The 16,288-nt window shown below is 37.5% G+C and overlaps 1 protein-coding gene across 5 annotated transcripts in view; it reads left to right on the top strand.

The window, feature by feature from the left end:
• Positions 1-16,288, top strand: part of KLHL5 (kelch like family member 5) — a 48,736-nt gene continuing 32,448 nt past the window's right edge. For 2 of the 5 annotated variants that reach the window (XM_010710281.3, XM_010710279.3), the window contains exons 1-2: positions 1-48; positions 1,947-2,036. Coding sequence is in view for 3 of the 5 variants with exons in the window: in XM_019614899.2 (XP_019470444.1) it covers positions 14,784-15,160 (377 nt within the window). In the remaining 2 variants the exon portion in view is untranslated. Of the gene's footprint in view, positions 49-1,946; positions 2,037-14,254; positions 15,161-16,288 lie in introns of those variants that run through there. The other 3 variants (XM_010710283.3, XM_010710282.3, XM_019614899.2) reach the window with 2 other exon arrangements.

Genomic DNA, 16,288 nt, shown 5'->3' with positions numbered 1-16,288 from the left:
TTCTTCCTCCTTTCTTTTCTCTCTCCTGGCCCTTCCGGACCGCGAGAGGTGAGAGGGCGGCGAGAGCTCGACGGCGAGGAGAGGGGGCTGGGGCTGCCGGCTGAGGGAGGAGAGAGCGCGGAGGAGGAGGGCTCCGGGGGCGGCTCCCGCGGCCGAGCGGGGAGGGAGGGAAAGAGGGAGGGCGGCGGTGCCGCGGCGCGCTGTGCCCCGGGCGGGGTGCCCCGGCTGGCACCGTTAGGGGCGGACGGGTGTCAGCCCACTGGTGCTCCAACTTCCCGCTGTCCGAAGAAACAGCGAAGAAATCTAAGTCTTATTTTCAGTAAGAGCTGCCGCTCGGGTCTTGTTACGAGCGTGGATAGGAATAAAAAGCTTGAACTCGCGGTCAGGTCGGCAGCTTTTGCGGAGACAAACGCTTTGTGTTGTGGGGATGCGTCACGTTGGAAAACGGATCACAAGATGTGTTCAGTGATCTTTCCCGGAACTGTCCTTTCCGTTCTTGTGAAGGTGTTTTTGCAGCAGAACTCCGGGAGATGCACGCAGATAAAGACTTTCTAAAAACACAAAAACAAAACAAAGCAAAAAAAAAAAAAAGGAACAACAAAGCTTGAACTTCAGAGATGCAGTCCTGTGATAGCGGAGATCACATTTCCAACTTAACGTTTTTCCTGTTTTCTGCTTGCTGAACAATGCTAAGCAGCACAATGCAGGACAGACCCAAACTGATGGCAGTAACCCTCGGCTGAGGTAATGCTATCCTCTGCCACTCTTCAGCATCATCAGACTGTCCTTTGAGGATGTCCTTTGGAAGGGCAGGTCTGCTGCTGGAGCCAGCTGGCATGTAGATTTTAAAGTGTTGTGCTAGGAAGGCAGTGAATATGAATATAAAATTAGAAAAAAATCCACAGAGATTGAAAAAAATCTTGCCTTAAACTGTTATGGTTCAAGCTAATTGCAAACTGTTGCTAACTGGTGACACACACTGGATGAAGCTGTGCCAATTCTCTGATTCTAGATCACCAGAATCAGTGGTTCTCATACTCCACATTAGTATTGATGTAGTTCAGTGTTTCAAGTTGTGCTAAGGGAGATTACCTAAATGGGCAAAACATCACCCAATAATGAGAGATTTTTCAACTTTTAGGAAATTGCTGTGTTTCCTTTACAAAACACAAGGTGAAGATTTGCCTCTTCTTTATCAGCTAGATTTCCCTTTTATTACAGCTAAATGGAGGAGTGCATTAATTGCAAACCTCGCTATCCACCACTTGCTTTTTTTCTGTGGGAACAAAATTGTTGTTAAACTTTCATTCAAAATAACCAACAAAGCAACTGGAGATCATAAATATTGTATTAATCGGCTACATGGCCTTAACAGATGCAGCCATGTAGGAGTGATGAGGTTATGGGCTCCAGGTGAGTTCATGTTACTGTTTTCACAGCTGGAAGGTCCTTGCAGGTGGTAGGAAAGATCAAGCTGTTGAAGGTCAGATATTAGGTATCACATTATGCATGCAGGTGCCATACAGGGCTGTTTTCTTTCTTCTTAAAGTGACTGTGGTCACTTTGATTCAGAAAGTGGATGCATGCTGTCTCAGCAGGCTGGATTCTTCCTGGAGCTACACCTAGGCAAAGTAGTGAAAATGTACTAAGGTTATTTAAAAAAATAATTATAATAATCTTGTAATGCGATGTTTCTTGAGAGTTTATGTATTCAGATTTCATACTCATTCCCCCTCTTTTTTTGAACAGTTTGTTGTAAATGTAACTTACGTAAGTTGTGGAAGGATCTGAGGTGACAGTTGCTCAGTGGCACACTTCAATCTCCTTTCTTTCAGGTTATGAACTGAGGGACAAATGAAAGTTCTGACTGAATAGAATAGGCAGTCTGTTCTCAAGGTTTTTTCAGTGCCTGGTTCTGATCTCTTCTCACTGTTTTCTGTCTGTAGATTATTTTCTGCCTACCTCATCTCGGAAAGAGGAAGACAAATGGAGCTACATGATTCTGTAAACACCTAGAGATCATTCTGGTGTTGTAGGTAATTATTGTACTTAGTCAATTCCAGTAGTGAATGATGCTACAATGAATGTGAATTCAATCCACAAAGGATTTGGGCCTTCTCAGTTACACCTTCGTTAAGTTTTGTACTACATATTTCTGAGGGCTTCCTTCTAATGAATGCACACAAGCAGGATTTGACTTTGCTTTGCTTTTGTGGACTCAGATGCTAATGTTTGGAATGTTTGTGTGTGTTTTTGTCACTTATCATGTCTGCTGTTTATCAAAACATGCTTTATAGAAAACTGTCAGTAATACTATAACGCTCATTATAATCTTTTCAAAATACATGAGAAACTTCCATCCTCTAATCTTCTAACCGGTATGGAAAAAGATGGAATATTTCTTACTGAATCTGTAAGAGAAAATATTGCTTTAGAAAAATGCCTATGACAGAAGCCTGCAGACTGCTCAGTCAAATCTTGTTACGTTGATAATACTAACTGGCTTTTTACTTTCTTTCATTTTTTAAATGGAAAGTACTAAGACTTTTCTAAGCCACAGCCATTTTCAAATGGAGTAGCTTTGACACATACACAAAGCAAAGGGGTAAAAGAATGTTGGGGGGAGAAAAAGGAGTATTTGCCACAGTATGGCTTTATCTGAACTCTTTGTAAAGTAAAATACTGCTGAAGAAATAGTGATGAGGGTAAGAAAGTGCTTAGGGTGTAGAAAAATTAAAAAAAAAAATCTCTTTTCTTCCTTGTGAGATATTCCTGCACTGGGAATGTTGATAAAACAGTTTCTGTGAAATAACTGTGTACTTCACCATTGTCCAGAATTCGTTCATGTCATGATACAAATGCTGAAGAGAGGTGGTCTTTCTTTCTATTTATTTTTTTATCTGTCAAGTCAGTAGCAATTTAAGATGTACATACATCATCATACATACATGATATATACTGGTTTTGACAGAAGATGCTTTATTTTGTTCTGGGGAGCTGAGAACTTTGAGTGGCTTTGCAGGAGCAGAGAGTTTAGAGGATTGTTGTAATCTACACACTGGAATAACAGGAAGCGTGCTTCAAGTTGACTCAACTCAGAATGATTGCTGAGCACTAGATATCCTTTGTAGCTGTCTGCTGAGACAATTCTAGTCCAGAAGTACACAACTCAACAATTTTTGTCACCACCTCTAAAAGAAATAACTGAGAATTCTGGGCAAGAGCTATTAAAAGATCTTATTTTTCTTTGGATGTTTTCTGTGCGTGGCCGTAACACTTCCAAGTTAAGACATCCTTTGTTTTGAAAGCTTTCAGCTTGAGTCTGTTGCCATCCTTTGTCCCTTCAAAGAGTACGGTGAGCAGTATTGGTCACTTTGTAGTTTTTTGGGGAGTTGGTTGTTTTGTTCTTTTTATATTGCTTCTTATTAAACACTTGGAAGTATTTTTACTCGAGATTGCTATAAGATATGTAAATTAATTATAATTTTCTTTTGTATCACAAATATTTCTCAACAGTCAGTGTATTGGAAAAAGTTAGCATTTTAAGTTGGTATGGTAAGTATTTAGGTTAAATGAAATGTGTACCTGTAAGCCTCTAGCACTTCAGTATTTTTATTTCTCTAGTCTTGAGGAACAAAAAGCTTGTCAGACATTTCAGCACCATATCCCAAGTTTAGCATTGCCTTAGTGGTAATAATAGTGGCAAGTAATTGGCAGTCAGACTGCTTTTGATAGGTATGACGACTGTCAGTACCCACAGTAGGAGAGTATTTGATGTTATATTGGTTTAGTATGAATTTTCCTGGTAGCTCACTGTGGGAGAAATACTTCTGTTTTACTGCAAGGTAGAACACTTAATTATCAAGTGGGGCTGCTGAAGAGTTACTGTATCTTATGGACAACACTGGCATTTTTAAAGAGGACAAACTGTAAAGTTGAGAAAGGAATTAATTTCCATGTGTTCATAGGATTATTTTACCAGCTCATTACCTTTTCAGCCATAACTGCAATTGATGTTGAAATTCCGATGTATTCCTTGACAACAGGATTCAATTTGAAGAACAATTTTTGAATAGTAATCTGTGTTTTTTTCAAGAGTATCCCTCAGATTTTCAGAATTAATGGAAGACTTTATGTAATGGTGCAAGAAGAATTTGTAAAACAGAAAATTAAGGTTGAAGAATGGCTCCCTCTCTTCTAAAAATGCATCTGAAGACTTGTCGCAGTGCCTTAGCTAACACAGTGTCAGAATAGTCAGCCTACCTATATTAACTCTCCATTAAATTCTTTAAGAAATTTTCAGTAAAATTCCTTGAAATTTGCAATAGGTTGCAATTCGATAAATTGTCACTTAATAGAACATTCTATTTTTATTTTGTGAAATCTTATGTGGTCTTGTATTATGCATCCAGTGATGGTAGGCTTTTTATCTTCACAGACTGTATTTATATTTCTGGACGTCCTTTAAACTGTATTCTAAGCCCTTTCCTATTTAAGGGGTGCATACCTTTTTAACTTTGAGATTGATGGTACGGAATTGTAAGGATTGGAAGGGACCTCTGAAGATCAGGTTTTCCAACCTGCCTATTAAAGCAGGATTTCTAGAGTAGGTTGCACAGGAAAGTGCAGATGGGTTTTGAATATCTCCAGAGAAGCAGATCTCACTTCTCTCTTGGGCAGCCTGTTTCAGAGTTCTGTCATCCCCTTACAGTTTCAAAAAGCCATAATTTGTCCAAGTGTTTTTCATGACTACAGCTTTTTAAGCCTTTGAAAAATATCTTGAAAATGTAAGCTGTTTCTCATTCTTACACATCCTCAATTTTATGCAGGGAAATGAAGGAGAGGATAGGTTTTCATTCTGTTTAGATTAAACATTAGTAACTAGCAGAGTGCTGTGGATAATTTCTCTTTTTAAGTCCCATTTCTAGTAGTCTTTCTTTAAATGTTTCCTATGGCTTGCAGTTGAAGACTTCAGCTCTGTAGGCTTTCTGTCTTCATCAATAAAGCAGTTCTCAGCTTGGCAAAGCATTACACAAACAGCATTGGAAAGGAGAACATAAAATGAAAAATTAATTAGCTCTCTGAAACACTGGGCATTAAGAGGCCAGAACCATGATTATTTATTTCATCATTCTTTGTTCTATGATTACGGTGTTCTGGAAGATGTTTGTTTTAAAAAACAATTTCTCCTTTTTGATTATCAGTTCTAATTTGAGTTCAAACCTTTGAGAAGAAAAGTTCTGCAGCACGCACTTTGCTAACTAATATCTGAGGTATGTGTTTCTTCTAGAAGATCACATTAATAGCAATTATTAAAGAAAATTAAAAGACCTGTGACTAAACAAAAAATAGTTCAACTTCGCAACTGTGAGAAGTTTTGATTTTTAAACTTAAGTTGGACTTAGATGTAGCAAAACGGACTTGCTATTCGTGCTTCCGTATGTTTCACAGTGTTTTAAGAATAAATGGAAGTGCATTGTGTTTTAATTTACTTGTGGTTTGGTAACAATGCTCAGTGTTTATTGACAGCCGTATTTTTGACTGCAGAGCTATTTGCACGTAACTTTTTCAATATTATCATCAAATATGCATGTCTTGCAGCCTATCAAACTGTTGGCTGTTTCACTTTCTAAGGACTCTTCTTTTGGAATTTTTTTTCCTTGGAATTTTTAAATCCAACTTACAGTATAGATACCACTTGTAAAAGAGAGAACAATAAAAAAGAGAAGGGGAAGAATTTTTTCCTCCTGTGCTGTGGTCAGAATGCCTTCTGCATCTTCATATCAGCCTGCTCTCAAAAACTGTTTTCAAATTATGCTACACTATCATGCAGTCTTAATTAGAACAAAATAAAAATAAAAGAGAGAGATGCTTAATCTCAAATCTGTCTTAGGTTATTATTTTTTTTAATTTCTCATGTTTGTTTTCTGATGTTCCTTCTGTTTCTTCTGCCACCTCACTGTTCTCTCCTGTCTTTTGAGGCTGTAAAAGGCAAATACTGATAATATTTTGGTATGATATGGGCTCTGAAGGCAAGATGAAGATGATCAAGTAATCTGTCTAGTATAGATTTGAGTTGATTTGGGGAGAAATGGTGTCATTCATCATTCTAAAAATAAAAGTGCACACCGTCCTTATGCTTACTGTACGCTCATTTTCAGAGTCAACAGCACCTGTCAGCGTCACCTTAAAACACTCCTCTAGAATAAATGAAATATTCACAGTACCTGCTAGGTAATGTGTGTGTATTCATAATGTACAGAAAGACAAGAATCGTGTGCAGAGAGGTTTACTATCCTTTGGTGTAAGGAATGCAGAGAGCAGCCTGTCTGAGTTACCAAATTAATGATGTGCTGATGTGTAACACGTACGCAGTGAGGAGAAATGACAGAAGCTGATGGGAAAGTAAAACTTTTCTCGGTGTCTTTGGTGATGGAACCTGCGTGCAAGCAATCCATACTTGTTATGAGTAGACAATGTATTCTGCGTTGATTATTCATCATACACAGTGTAAGATGCATTGTTGGTAGATATTATAAAATATATTCTGATGGCCTAAAAGCTGCTTTTGAATATTAAATGATCACTTTGTCTTTGCCAAAGATGAAACCGAAGTTTAGATCTTTTTACATTTAGTGAGAGAAACAGTATTTTGGATGTTAATGTAATCACAAGCTTGTGCATTCAGACTGTCTAATTAAAACATTACAAAAGTAGGGATCTAATGATGTTATCATAACTTGATAAGCTTGGCAAGCTTTTCACCAGGAATTATAGCATTTTAAGCATGGAAGTAAAGCACATAAAAGTAATTAACTAAAATTAATCTATGCATTTATAATAAATGTGGGCAGATGAAGTGATAAGTAACAACTTTTCTTGGCAGATTTTTTCATTACCAAATAGAAATTAAAATTGCACTTTTGCATAAGAAATGGACTGGAGAACAATTACACTTAAAACAGATAAAGTGATAATTTCTTTACATATTCAGGCATTATTGTTGAAAATTCACAAGCTTGATAAATGAATGCTTTATAAATATCGTAAGCTAGGTAAGTACTACTTTTAGTACTTTCAGCTAATGGTGAAGATAGCTTAGCAAATGATTGCAAACCATCTGAAGCTAATGAGCACTATGTGTAGTTGTACAATATGTTAGTTTCTTATTTTCCTTTAGATTTAGTTAGATTTGATGGAGGAGAAGAAACAACAACATCTGATAAGCCAATAAAGAAAGTTTTTTGTTAATTGTACTTTTTCCCTCTTACAGCTTAGCCAAATGAGTTTGAGTTTTCTTTAAGCATACTAGCTTGACTATGGACCCCATTCTGCTAGGAATGCCAACAGTTCTCCTATTCCCATTGTTTGTTTAGTATCCTGTGTTCCTCCTTGCACTTTATTTATGTTGCTGTTGCATAGTACTCTCTCTGTGCAGAACAGGAAATGTTTTAGGAGCCCTATGAAATCAGGGGTGAGGCAGCTAAGATGATGGGTCTGTGCACCTCTGGGATAGCTGAACAGTTAATTCAGTGAGTGCTTTAATGATTTAAAGGCTTAATGCTACCATTATTGCTTTCTTTCTCAAGGTCATTTTAATTTCATACAGTTGTGGAAAGGTAGATTTGTGCTTGAACACTATGTTTGAGCAATCTCTCAGATACCGTGATGATTTTCTTTGTTCTTCTTTGTTTATAAATCCATACTCAGGTGATATGTAGCCAGTCAAGGTGAGGCAGTTGTGAATTCCCAGAAGCAACAGATAAGAAGCTTGTGAGCCTGTAGTTCCCCCAGACAAGCTGGATTTGTGTCTTTTGGTTTATCAACCCCCTGATTATTCTTTTGCCTGTCTGTTAATTTCAGTCAAACTCTGACAGAATGTATCTTTTTGTATGCTTAAATTTGTAGAAGGTATAGAATATATATGGGTAGGTATGGAAGTCCAATAAGTAATACTGCTTGACTTGCCAGCTGGTGAGCCTGTCTGCTTCTTGGCCTGAATATGGCCAAAGATTTTCTTGTACTACCTGTCTTCCACAAGGTGGGGAGGGAAGTGTGGCTGTGTGTGAGCAGACTGTGAGATGAAGCACCCAGGGGAACTGGAGTTAATGTTAGAAGAGCCTGTAAAATAAGTATAAGTGGAGAGCCAGAGATTATTTTTGCACAAAACTGCAGACAGAAAACTTAAATGAACAAGAAATGAGTCTTGGCTAGTTCTAAAGCTCTATTTATTTACTGGCAGTGGTTTACTTACTGACCCTGATTCAAATTATATTTGAAAAATACTACTCAGTGTATGTTTTCTCTTTGCTTACTGTATCTATTTGTATTGTAAGTTTTACTTTCTGATTACAAAAAAAAAATAAAGTAGAATTTATTCAGATTGGAATAATTATTTCTATTGATGTTAAATTCCACTGCTATTCTTCGCTTCTATCTTGATGTGATTTTATCTTGGATACTGATTATAAATATATAATATGGAATATGTAGTGATTTGATACAAGATTTAATCTGAAATTAATTAGCATCCAATTACAGAAATAAAGATGTTTTCCCTTCTGTGCCTTAGATTCGTGTTATTTGTGGAACAGCATTTCCAGGAACTTTTGCAGAAGTTGTGGGTTGGCTTTTTCTCTTTCTCTTCCTGTACATCCAGTTACCTCAGTTGGCAGTCTGCACTCGTAAGGATCATAACCACAGTCAGGCAATAGACATAAATGTTTTCTATCTAGCCAATCTTGAGCTCACCAGGGAGGTTTATTTCTATCCAGCTGTTACTTTTAAGGCTCTTACAGTATAAAGGCACTTAACCTATGGAAGTACAGAAATAGAATTGGGATGCTTATTTGATTATATTACTAAATGCAAGCTGTTAATAGTGCAAGTCTTCCTGTATACAAGCTGTACGGAAGCTTGTATACCTTGAGCACTGTGTGCAGTTTTGGGTGCCGCAGTATAAGAAGGAGATAAGGCTATGAGCATTCAGAGGAGAGCAGCAAAGATGGTGAAGGAACTAGAGGGCAGTGTGTATGAGAATTGGCTGAGGTCCCTTGGTTCAGCCCAGAGGATTGGAGGCTGAGGGGAGATCTCATGGTGGCCTACAGCTCCTCATGGGGGGAGCAGAGGGACAGCACTGATTTCTGCTCCCTGCTGACAGTGACAGAATCCAAAGGAATGGCATGGAGCCATGTCAGGGGAAGGTCAGGTTGGGTGTTAGGAAAAGGTTCTTCACCAGAGGGTAGTGGGCATAGAACAGGCTACCCAGGGCAGTGGTCACAATACTGAGGTCCTGGAGATCAAGAAGCATTTGGATTAAAACTCTCAGACACAGTTTGAATTTTGAGTGGTCTTTTGTGGAGCCAGAAGTTGGACTCAGTGATCTCTGTGGTGTCCCTTCCAACTTGGGGTAATCTGTGCTTCTGTGATGTATCTACTGAGCAGTGTTTGTGCCATAACTCATCCATAGCAGTGACATGTCTAGGGGAGGTGATTTGTTTTTACTGTCTCAGGATTAATTTTACTTTTCATTAGAATCAGCCATACTAATATTCCCGGTGTGTATGAAATAAGAATCTTCTGCTTGTCTTAATATATGTATGACTGTTTGAGCCTTTTGGTACAGAAGACTGTTTTTGTCAGTTTGGGGATTGATGTCATAGTGTTGTCTATTTCATATTGTAACTGAATTTTAAAAACACACCATACATGGAGCACCGACTTTTTGAGAGTGAATAAGCTTACTGCAGTTTTTCCTCAGAGATAGTTCTGTGTTAGCTTGTAAATGGTGCTGTTCCTGATGATGCCTGAGTATCACCTGGGTAGGGAGAAACAGATGTGAAATGTTCCAGTGTTAAAGAATGTAAATGTCTTGGTCAGCACTGTTCTGTGTGAGCCACTATGTTGCTCAAGCCAAAAAAATCTAGGATCTGGTAGTATAATCTTCCATAACATATGGAAGTGTCTATTTTTTTCTTTCCTTTTTATTTTGAGTAAAATAAACTGTAAAATAAGCTCTTGCTTTGTAAAGCAAGAGTAAAGCTGTGTGCTCTGAAGACAGAGCATTCAGAGCAAAATGCTTGCGCTTCTCAAGGGTGGTGTGCAGTGCTAAGTAGCAGAAAGTTGCACTGCAGTGCCCAGAATTTGGCAGCAGCTCATTTCTGCTTTGGCAGTGCACTCTAACTGTAGTGTTTTGTGTTGTTTTTTTTTCTTTTTTCTTTTTCCTGGGTGAATTACACTTGCTGCTGAAAGGGGCTTCTTACATAAACATGAATCAGAAGTGCTTGTACTTACCAAAAAAAAAAAGTTGGCATTGGAAGTGATCGTTGTTTTATAGAGTCACAGAGCATAAGCACAGCTATCTTTCTGAAGTCTTTGTTAAGCAGTTTCTATAACTTTTGGACTAGAACACAGGAACTGGGAAGAAAAAATAGTGAACATTTAATACTTCTAGCGTAATCATACAAGCAGGATTGCAGTATCAGAGCTTGTCTATAGCACGTTTTTTGACAATTATTTTAATGTCCTGAAATAATTAAAAGCTTAAAATCTCTTTTCAAAGGGTGTTAAATTTTGAATGCCTTTTTATGCTCTAAGTATGTATTTGATTAATTCATGAACATCTTGTGGTCAGTGAACTGTTCTGGTGCTTCAGAATAAATATCTAGCCTTACTATAAATATTGGCAGTAGGATATTACCTCGTTATATCTTAATGAGTCTAGTTATGTCTCAGATACATCTTTTGATATGTAACGATTTTGCTAAGAAGTGGGTTTTTTTTCAGGAGAGAGAAACAACTCTTGCAGACAAAACAAAGACTTCAATTTTGACATTTTCATTCTAAATTAGCACTTAAAAAGATAATTAATATAAGGACTAGCTGAGCCTTTAAGTCCCTAGCTCTTCAATTGGAAAATGGGTAATTTCAAGTTCATTTGACAGAATAAGTACCTTGAAAATGTTATGTCTGAATTGCGATGATGTTGGACGGCAGTAGTTTTTTGAAGCCAAAATGTAGGGGTGACAGTAAAAATGTTGCCATGAAAAGTGATGTTGAGATTCAAATTTTAAATGTTCCTCAAAAATGTATCTGAGAAACATTTGCTTTCTTGAAAATTTAACTGACTTTCCAGTGGAACAAAAAGTCACAATGAATAAAAACACATAGAACTAATTTGTTAAATAATTATTTTTCTATTTAGCCCATCAATGTACTTAGATGTATCTGAATATTTGGAGCATATCTACCCTGGAATTATGCACTAAAAATATTTTAAGAGTAATGGTGTTACTTAAAATTTAACTTTTTGTTGGATTATAATTTTCCTTTAATATCTGTATGAACAAATAGTTCATATGTAATATCTGTAAATGTCTGTAAAAGTTTTTGATTAAAAAGTTAATTTTGTTGTCTTTTACTACAAGTTTAACATACAATATGCATTCAAATGTTCATTTAATCACAAGACATAATCTGGAAAACTCCTCTCCTGCTAACTGTCTGCAAGGATTAATTTCTTACTCTGTGGAGCTGCTCATATGAGAGAAGTTGTATATTTAAATGTTCAGCTGCTCCACTCTTAAGAGTATCAGTCATATTAGTCAAAATCCAAGTTCTCAAAGCTGTCTTCCAGTAATTTTCCACAACCTCAGTAATGTCAACAGAATCCTGCAGAATCATGTTCACAAAGAGGGTCGTGTACTTGTATTCAAAAAAATTATGACTCGCCACGAGATAGAATATGGTTATTCATCTGCAATAAGGTCGGAAAAGACCTTTGTGTATAAGTAGTTTGGGATCCTCTTTGAAGTCTTTTGCCTTAGTAAATTAAAAAAGAAAAAAAAAGAATACTTACAAAGTGTGTTTATACTGTGTTTAATTAAGATGGTGCCACCCAGTTTACTTTTTAGCAGGTTTCTAAGAAATGTGTTAGTGTATTAGAAAGACCTACAATAGAATGTAGTCCTGAGTGTGGGCGTTTGGGTTTGTCAGCGCCCACCCGAAGAAGAGATATCAGAGATGAGGTTTGAGTGGTCCAAGTAAATGGCTGTCCTTCCAATTCATCATCTGAGATCTCCACAAAGGTCAATAACTCCCAGCAGGGGAACCTTATAAAATCTATTGTGTTGCTTATAGTAAGGAAGCTTGTTGAGAAGAAGGAGGCATCAATTATTTCATGCAGCCTTACCAGTTTAAACTGAATTAAGTGCTTCATTTTGTCATTTTTTTTTTATACCAGCTTGTATCTAATTTATATGAAAGAAATATATATAAATGTATTTTATATTGAGAGCATATAAAGAAGCAAGTTTGTATCATCTAGAAAAATGAAAGAAAATAGGAAACAGTTCGTTCTTTTAAAACCACAGCAGTTTCTTTTCTAATCTCTGTTTGAGCCCATAGCTTTGCAGCTGGAAAAAAGCAATAATTGGACTGTGTTTCCCAAAGTCATAAGAAAGTGCTGAAAAAGTGACCGAGTTGGCAAATCTGCCATTGTCTTAGCTTACTTTTACTGGGTCAGTTTGAATTTCAGATGAGTCTGTTACACAAGAAAAAAATTCAGGTCAGTCCTTACGTATAATGCATTTACCATACCAGTAGAAGGAAAACTTACTTTTTATAGTTAAATGGATAATTAAAATACTACTGCTATAGCAAACATTATCAAATACACCGGTAGCTTCTCTTGTTTATCCACCTTTGAGAAACAGTAAACAGCAGCACAAAATGTAAAGAGAGGATAAATTAAAAGATGCCATTTATTATTTCTTGAATTGTCCTGTAGTTTCACCCAGCTTGTGGTTGCACAAAGGATGATGTTTGAACAGTACAGCTAAAGCTTCTGAAATTTACATAGCTGTACAAGCTGGATAGGGACTAGACCTCTCATATTTTTGGTTTAACATCTATGTAATTTTTATGCTGATCCCCAGCAAAGATGGTAACAGATATATTTATCTACTTGATTGTCTCATCTCTCAAGTTGCCCTCAACTATTTTCTGGATATGCTGCAACTGACATAGTACATCAGTTTTGGTAGACCAGGATGTTAGCAAGGTACAAGTTCTGAAATGTAGCATCTCTTGTAGAAAATAGCTGGAATATTGTGTCTATAGAAATGTGCTTTGATGGCTTTTGTGAGAAGCAGTTTCATAAATGAGTTCTGAGCAATGGTGGGTGAGTTTTCCAGCTTAAAACTGGCCTCTTCAGCATTGTAGTTCCTAAGAAAATTGCGTAATTTTCTGCTGACATTAAGTCAGTGTTGGCTTTTTGGGTGATAAAATTATGCACTCTGGAAATTTTCATCTGTGCTCTGCATACAGCCTGTTACAAAGAGCATTGCAAGTATCCCAATTGTCAGATCAGAAAAGCATATTTTGTAGTTTGCTTTCTTCATCTGAGAGATAGTTAACTTCTACTCTTCATGGCAAATGTAGGTAAGAAAAGAAACAATTCCTGTAAATTGACTGAAGTTGTATCCTTGAGAGCTGAACAGACCAGATGAACTGTGAAGACTGAAAATGTAAGTCTATTTATCAAGGACTGATAAAATCCAGCGTCTCTTTGTTATTCTAAAATTGTTGTTAGTATTTGCTTGTGATTGGAATTAGTCTCAGCAGCTTAGATCTAACTAGCTCCATATGTCACAGAGGGAATAGGCCATTTTTCAGAGGAAATATAAATCGGTTGTTGCATGTTTTGTCTTTGTGACTTGATTTCTTCCTCTTTCAAATAAAGACATTTTGGGATGGTTTAATGCATTGCGTACACTGCTCATCTAATGGGAGTTCTGTCTCAGAAGTACAAGAATTTCTTTTTCTCTCCTCTGTCGCAGTACCTTTAAGCTGATGTAAAACAGCTGATTCCATATGATGAGAGTGAAGCAAAGGTCTCCTGTCGTCCATCGTGCAGTGGGTGTCTGGTGTCCTGGGCAGTGACTGGTTAGCCTTGTTAGCCTTTGTTGCTTTTGCTTTTCGTGATGTGTAGTGAATGGAAACCATTAGCTCATTTCAGATGTAGAATGCTATAAATTTTTGTTTACTGCAGACCTAGATTTGAATCAAGGCACAGCAGGATGAAAGGCTCTATTACCCTGTACCAGACCCTCGAGCCTTCGAGGCTCTTCCTGTACTGTTCTCTGTTGTTTTATTTTTTATTTCAAGTTACCACATGTCCTGCAAAGGGAAAAATATTATTTACAGTTCAGTTTTTCTCAGTACAATGGGTTTTAGTCCTTTCTGTAAATTTGTTCTTCAGCAGTGCAGCAAGAATTTTGTTTGCTTTGTGCATTTTTTTTTTCCTCTCTGTAGAAGCAAGAGTTAACGGAATGAGAAGAGATTCTGAGATGCGGTACAGGAATTACTTGTCTGTCATTTGTGGTTTAAGAGAAGGGGGTGGTATTCATCTCTCGAAAGGGCTTTAATGAGTACTGTTTGGTGCTTTTGAAAGCTAATGGTCAGAGAGCAACAGAGGCAGCCTTGGAGCTTTTAGGGCAAACTGACTGGCGTTTTTCCTGATGGAGGTGATTGTTTTACCTTCTCTCTTTACCTCGGGATTTTTCATCGCCCGTTGCCTTTTGTTCATATTCAAATGACGTGCCGTTAAAGAAGCGTTTTTGTGTGAACGCGGTCCTTTCCCCCCTCCTTCCCCTCTACAACCGCTGCTTGCCACAGCCGGGCAGAGCAATGTGTTTCTCTTGTCTTGGTTGGGTGCACAAATCTTCTTTTATGCGTGCTGCTTCTTACCCTGTTGCCTAGACGATCGCTGGCTTTCACTGAGGATGTCTGGTTCTCGTAAAGACTTTGACGTGAAGCAGATTTTAAAAATCAGATGGAGGTGGTTTGGTCATCAGGCGTCAGCCCCTAATTCTGCAATCGAGAGCCACCAGGGAGACTTCTGGAGCAGAGGGCATAATGTAACGACTGGTGGCACAAAGTTTTTAGATTCAAGTGACCTGCCTCTAACAGCAGTTGGTTACAGGAGGTCCAGCCAACAGGATTTCCAGAACTCACCTCCTTGGCCAATGGCATCCACCTCAGAAATCCCCGCATTTGAATTCTCGGCCGAAGATTGTGGAGGTGCACGTTGGCTTGGCAGACAAGAGACAGATGATAGAGCAAGTGAAGAAGAAAATGAATCGGACAGCAGTTCGTGCAGGTTAATTGTTACTTTCCTATTGTGGGAAATGTGTTTTCGTTTCATGTATGCAGATAGCGTGCATGTAAAAGCTAGCCTTTATCCTAGATTAAAATGCAGTCACTGTGTATCGGCTACAGAAAATGTTTTATAACCAGGCTTTGGTGTATTTACTGTGACCTTTTTAAAAGGCAGAGCTATGTGTGAGTAAATAAAGCTTGACCAAGTGCACGCACTTGTGTTTTCAGTATTATACCCAACACATGCTGACATGAACAAGGTAGTGACCACCATGAGATGATGTTACTGGATGCTTTTAAAATTATTTTGAAGTGATGCTGATTGTCTGGGTATGGTGAGAATCAGTCTCCTGCCAGTTTGGAGGGATCTGGGGACATGTAAGCTTCTTGTGACTCTTATCTGTTATTTCCATGTATTTCTATGGATAAGGGAGATGGCAATTTAAAAAAAATAAAATAAAAAATACTTAGACTGTAAGACAAAAACATCATTTTTGCTTGTGCATGTACAACTTGAAGAAAAAAATAGTCTATTGTATGTCAGTCAGGTTATGCTGTAAGCTAATACCAGATGGCTGCTTTAAAATGATCCCAGTTGTGTGTGGGAGTGTCTTAAAATGTACCCAGTTTAAAAGGAAAAAACCCAGTTTTCTGTATCTATAAAAATATTATAGTGTTCTTTTTCTCATGCATGTAGTTCATCTAAAGATGAAACTGTAAAAAATTGTTCTTAAGTGAAAGGTGTTTTGCAGTTGGTGGAAAATTAGACAAGTTAATATCTTTCTTGTTAAACGTTATTTTGTTTCTTTTATCTGTTAGTGCATTCTTCACTGAAAGTATTTTTCTTTTGTACTGTCTGTAGCACAATAATGGTTAGCTTGCCATTTCATGGGAATTTTAGGGTATTTGCTTGCTGGATTCTTCAGATAATTTGCAATCATAAGGCTTTTTGAAAGTATGTTGGTTTAAAAGGATACACTGCTTCATAAAGCATATTAGGGGCAGATAGTAGTTAGATTGTAGTTAGAGCAGTTTTACTGTTTTGCATTCCCCAGGAGAAGAATTCATTTAGTGCAAGGATAAAGCAGTCTAGAATATAAACACTAACTGTTTGTGGTTTATATAAACT

Source organism: Meleagris gallopavo, chromosome 4, assembly GCF_000146605.3.
Source record: "Meleagris gallopavo isolate NT-WF06-2002-E0010 breed Aviagen turkey brand Nicholas breeding stock chromosome 4, Turkey_5.1, whole genome shotgun sequence".
NCBI classification, from domain to species: Eukaryota; Metazoa; Chordata; class Aves; order Galliformes; family Phasianidae; genus Meleagris; species Meleagris gallopavo.
The sequence above is the reverse complement of the archived record's forward strand: the minus strand, read 5'-3'. Positions and strand labels throughout refer to the sequence as shown.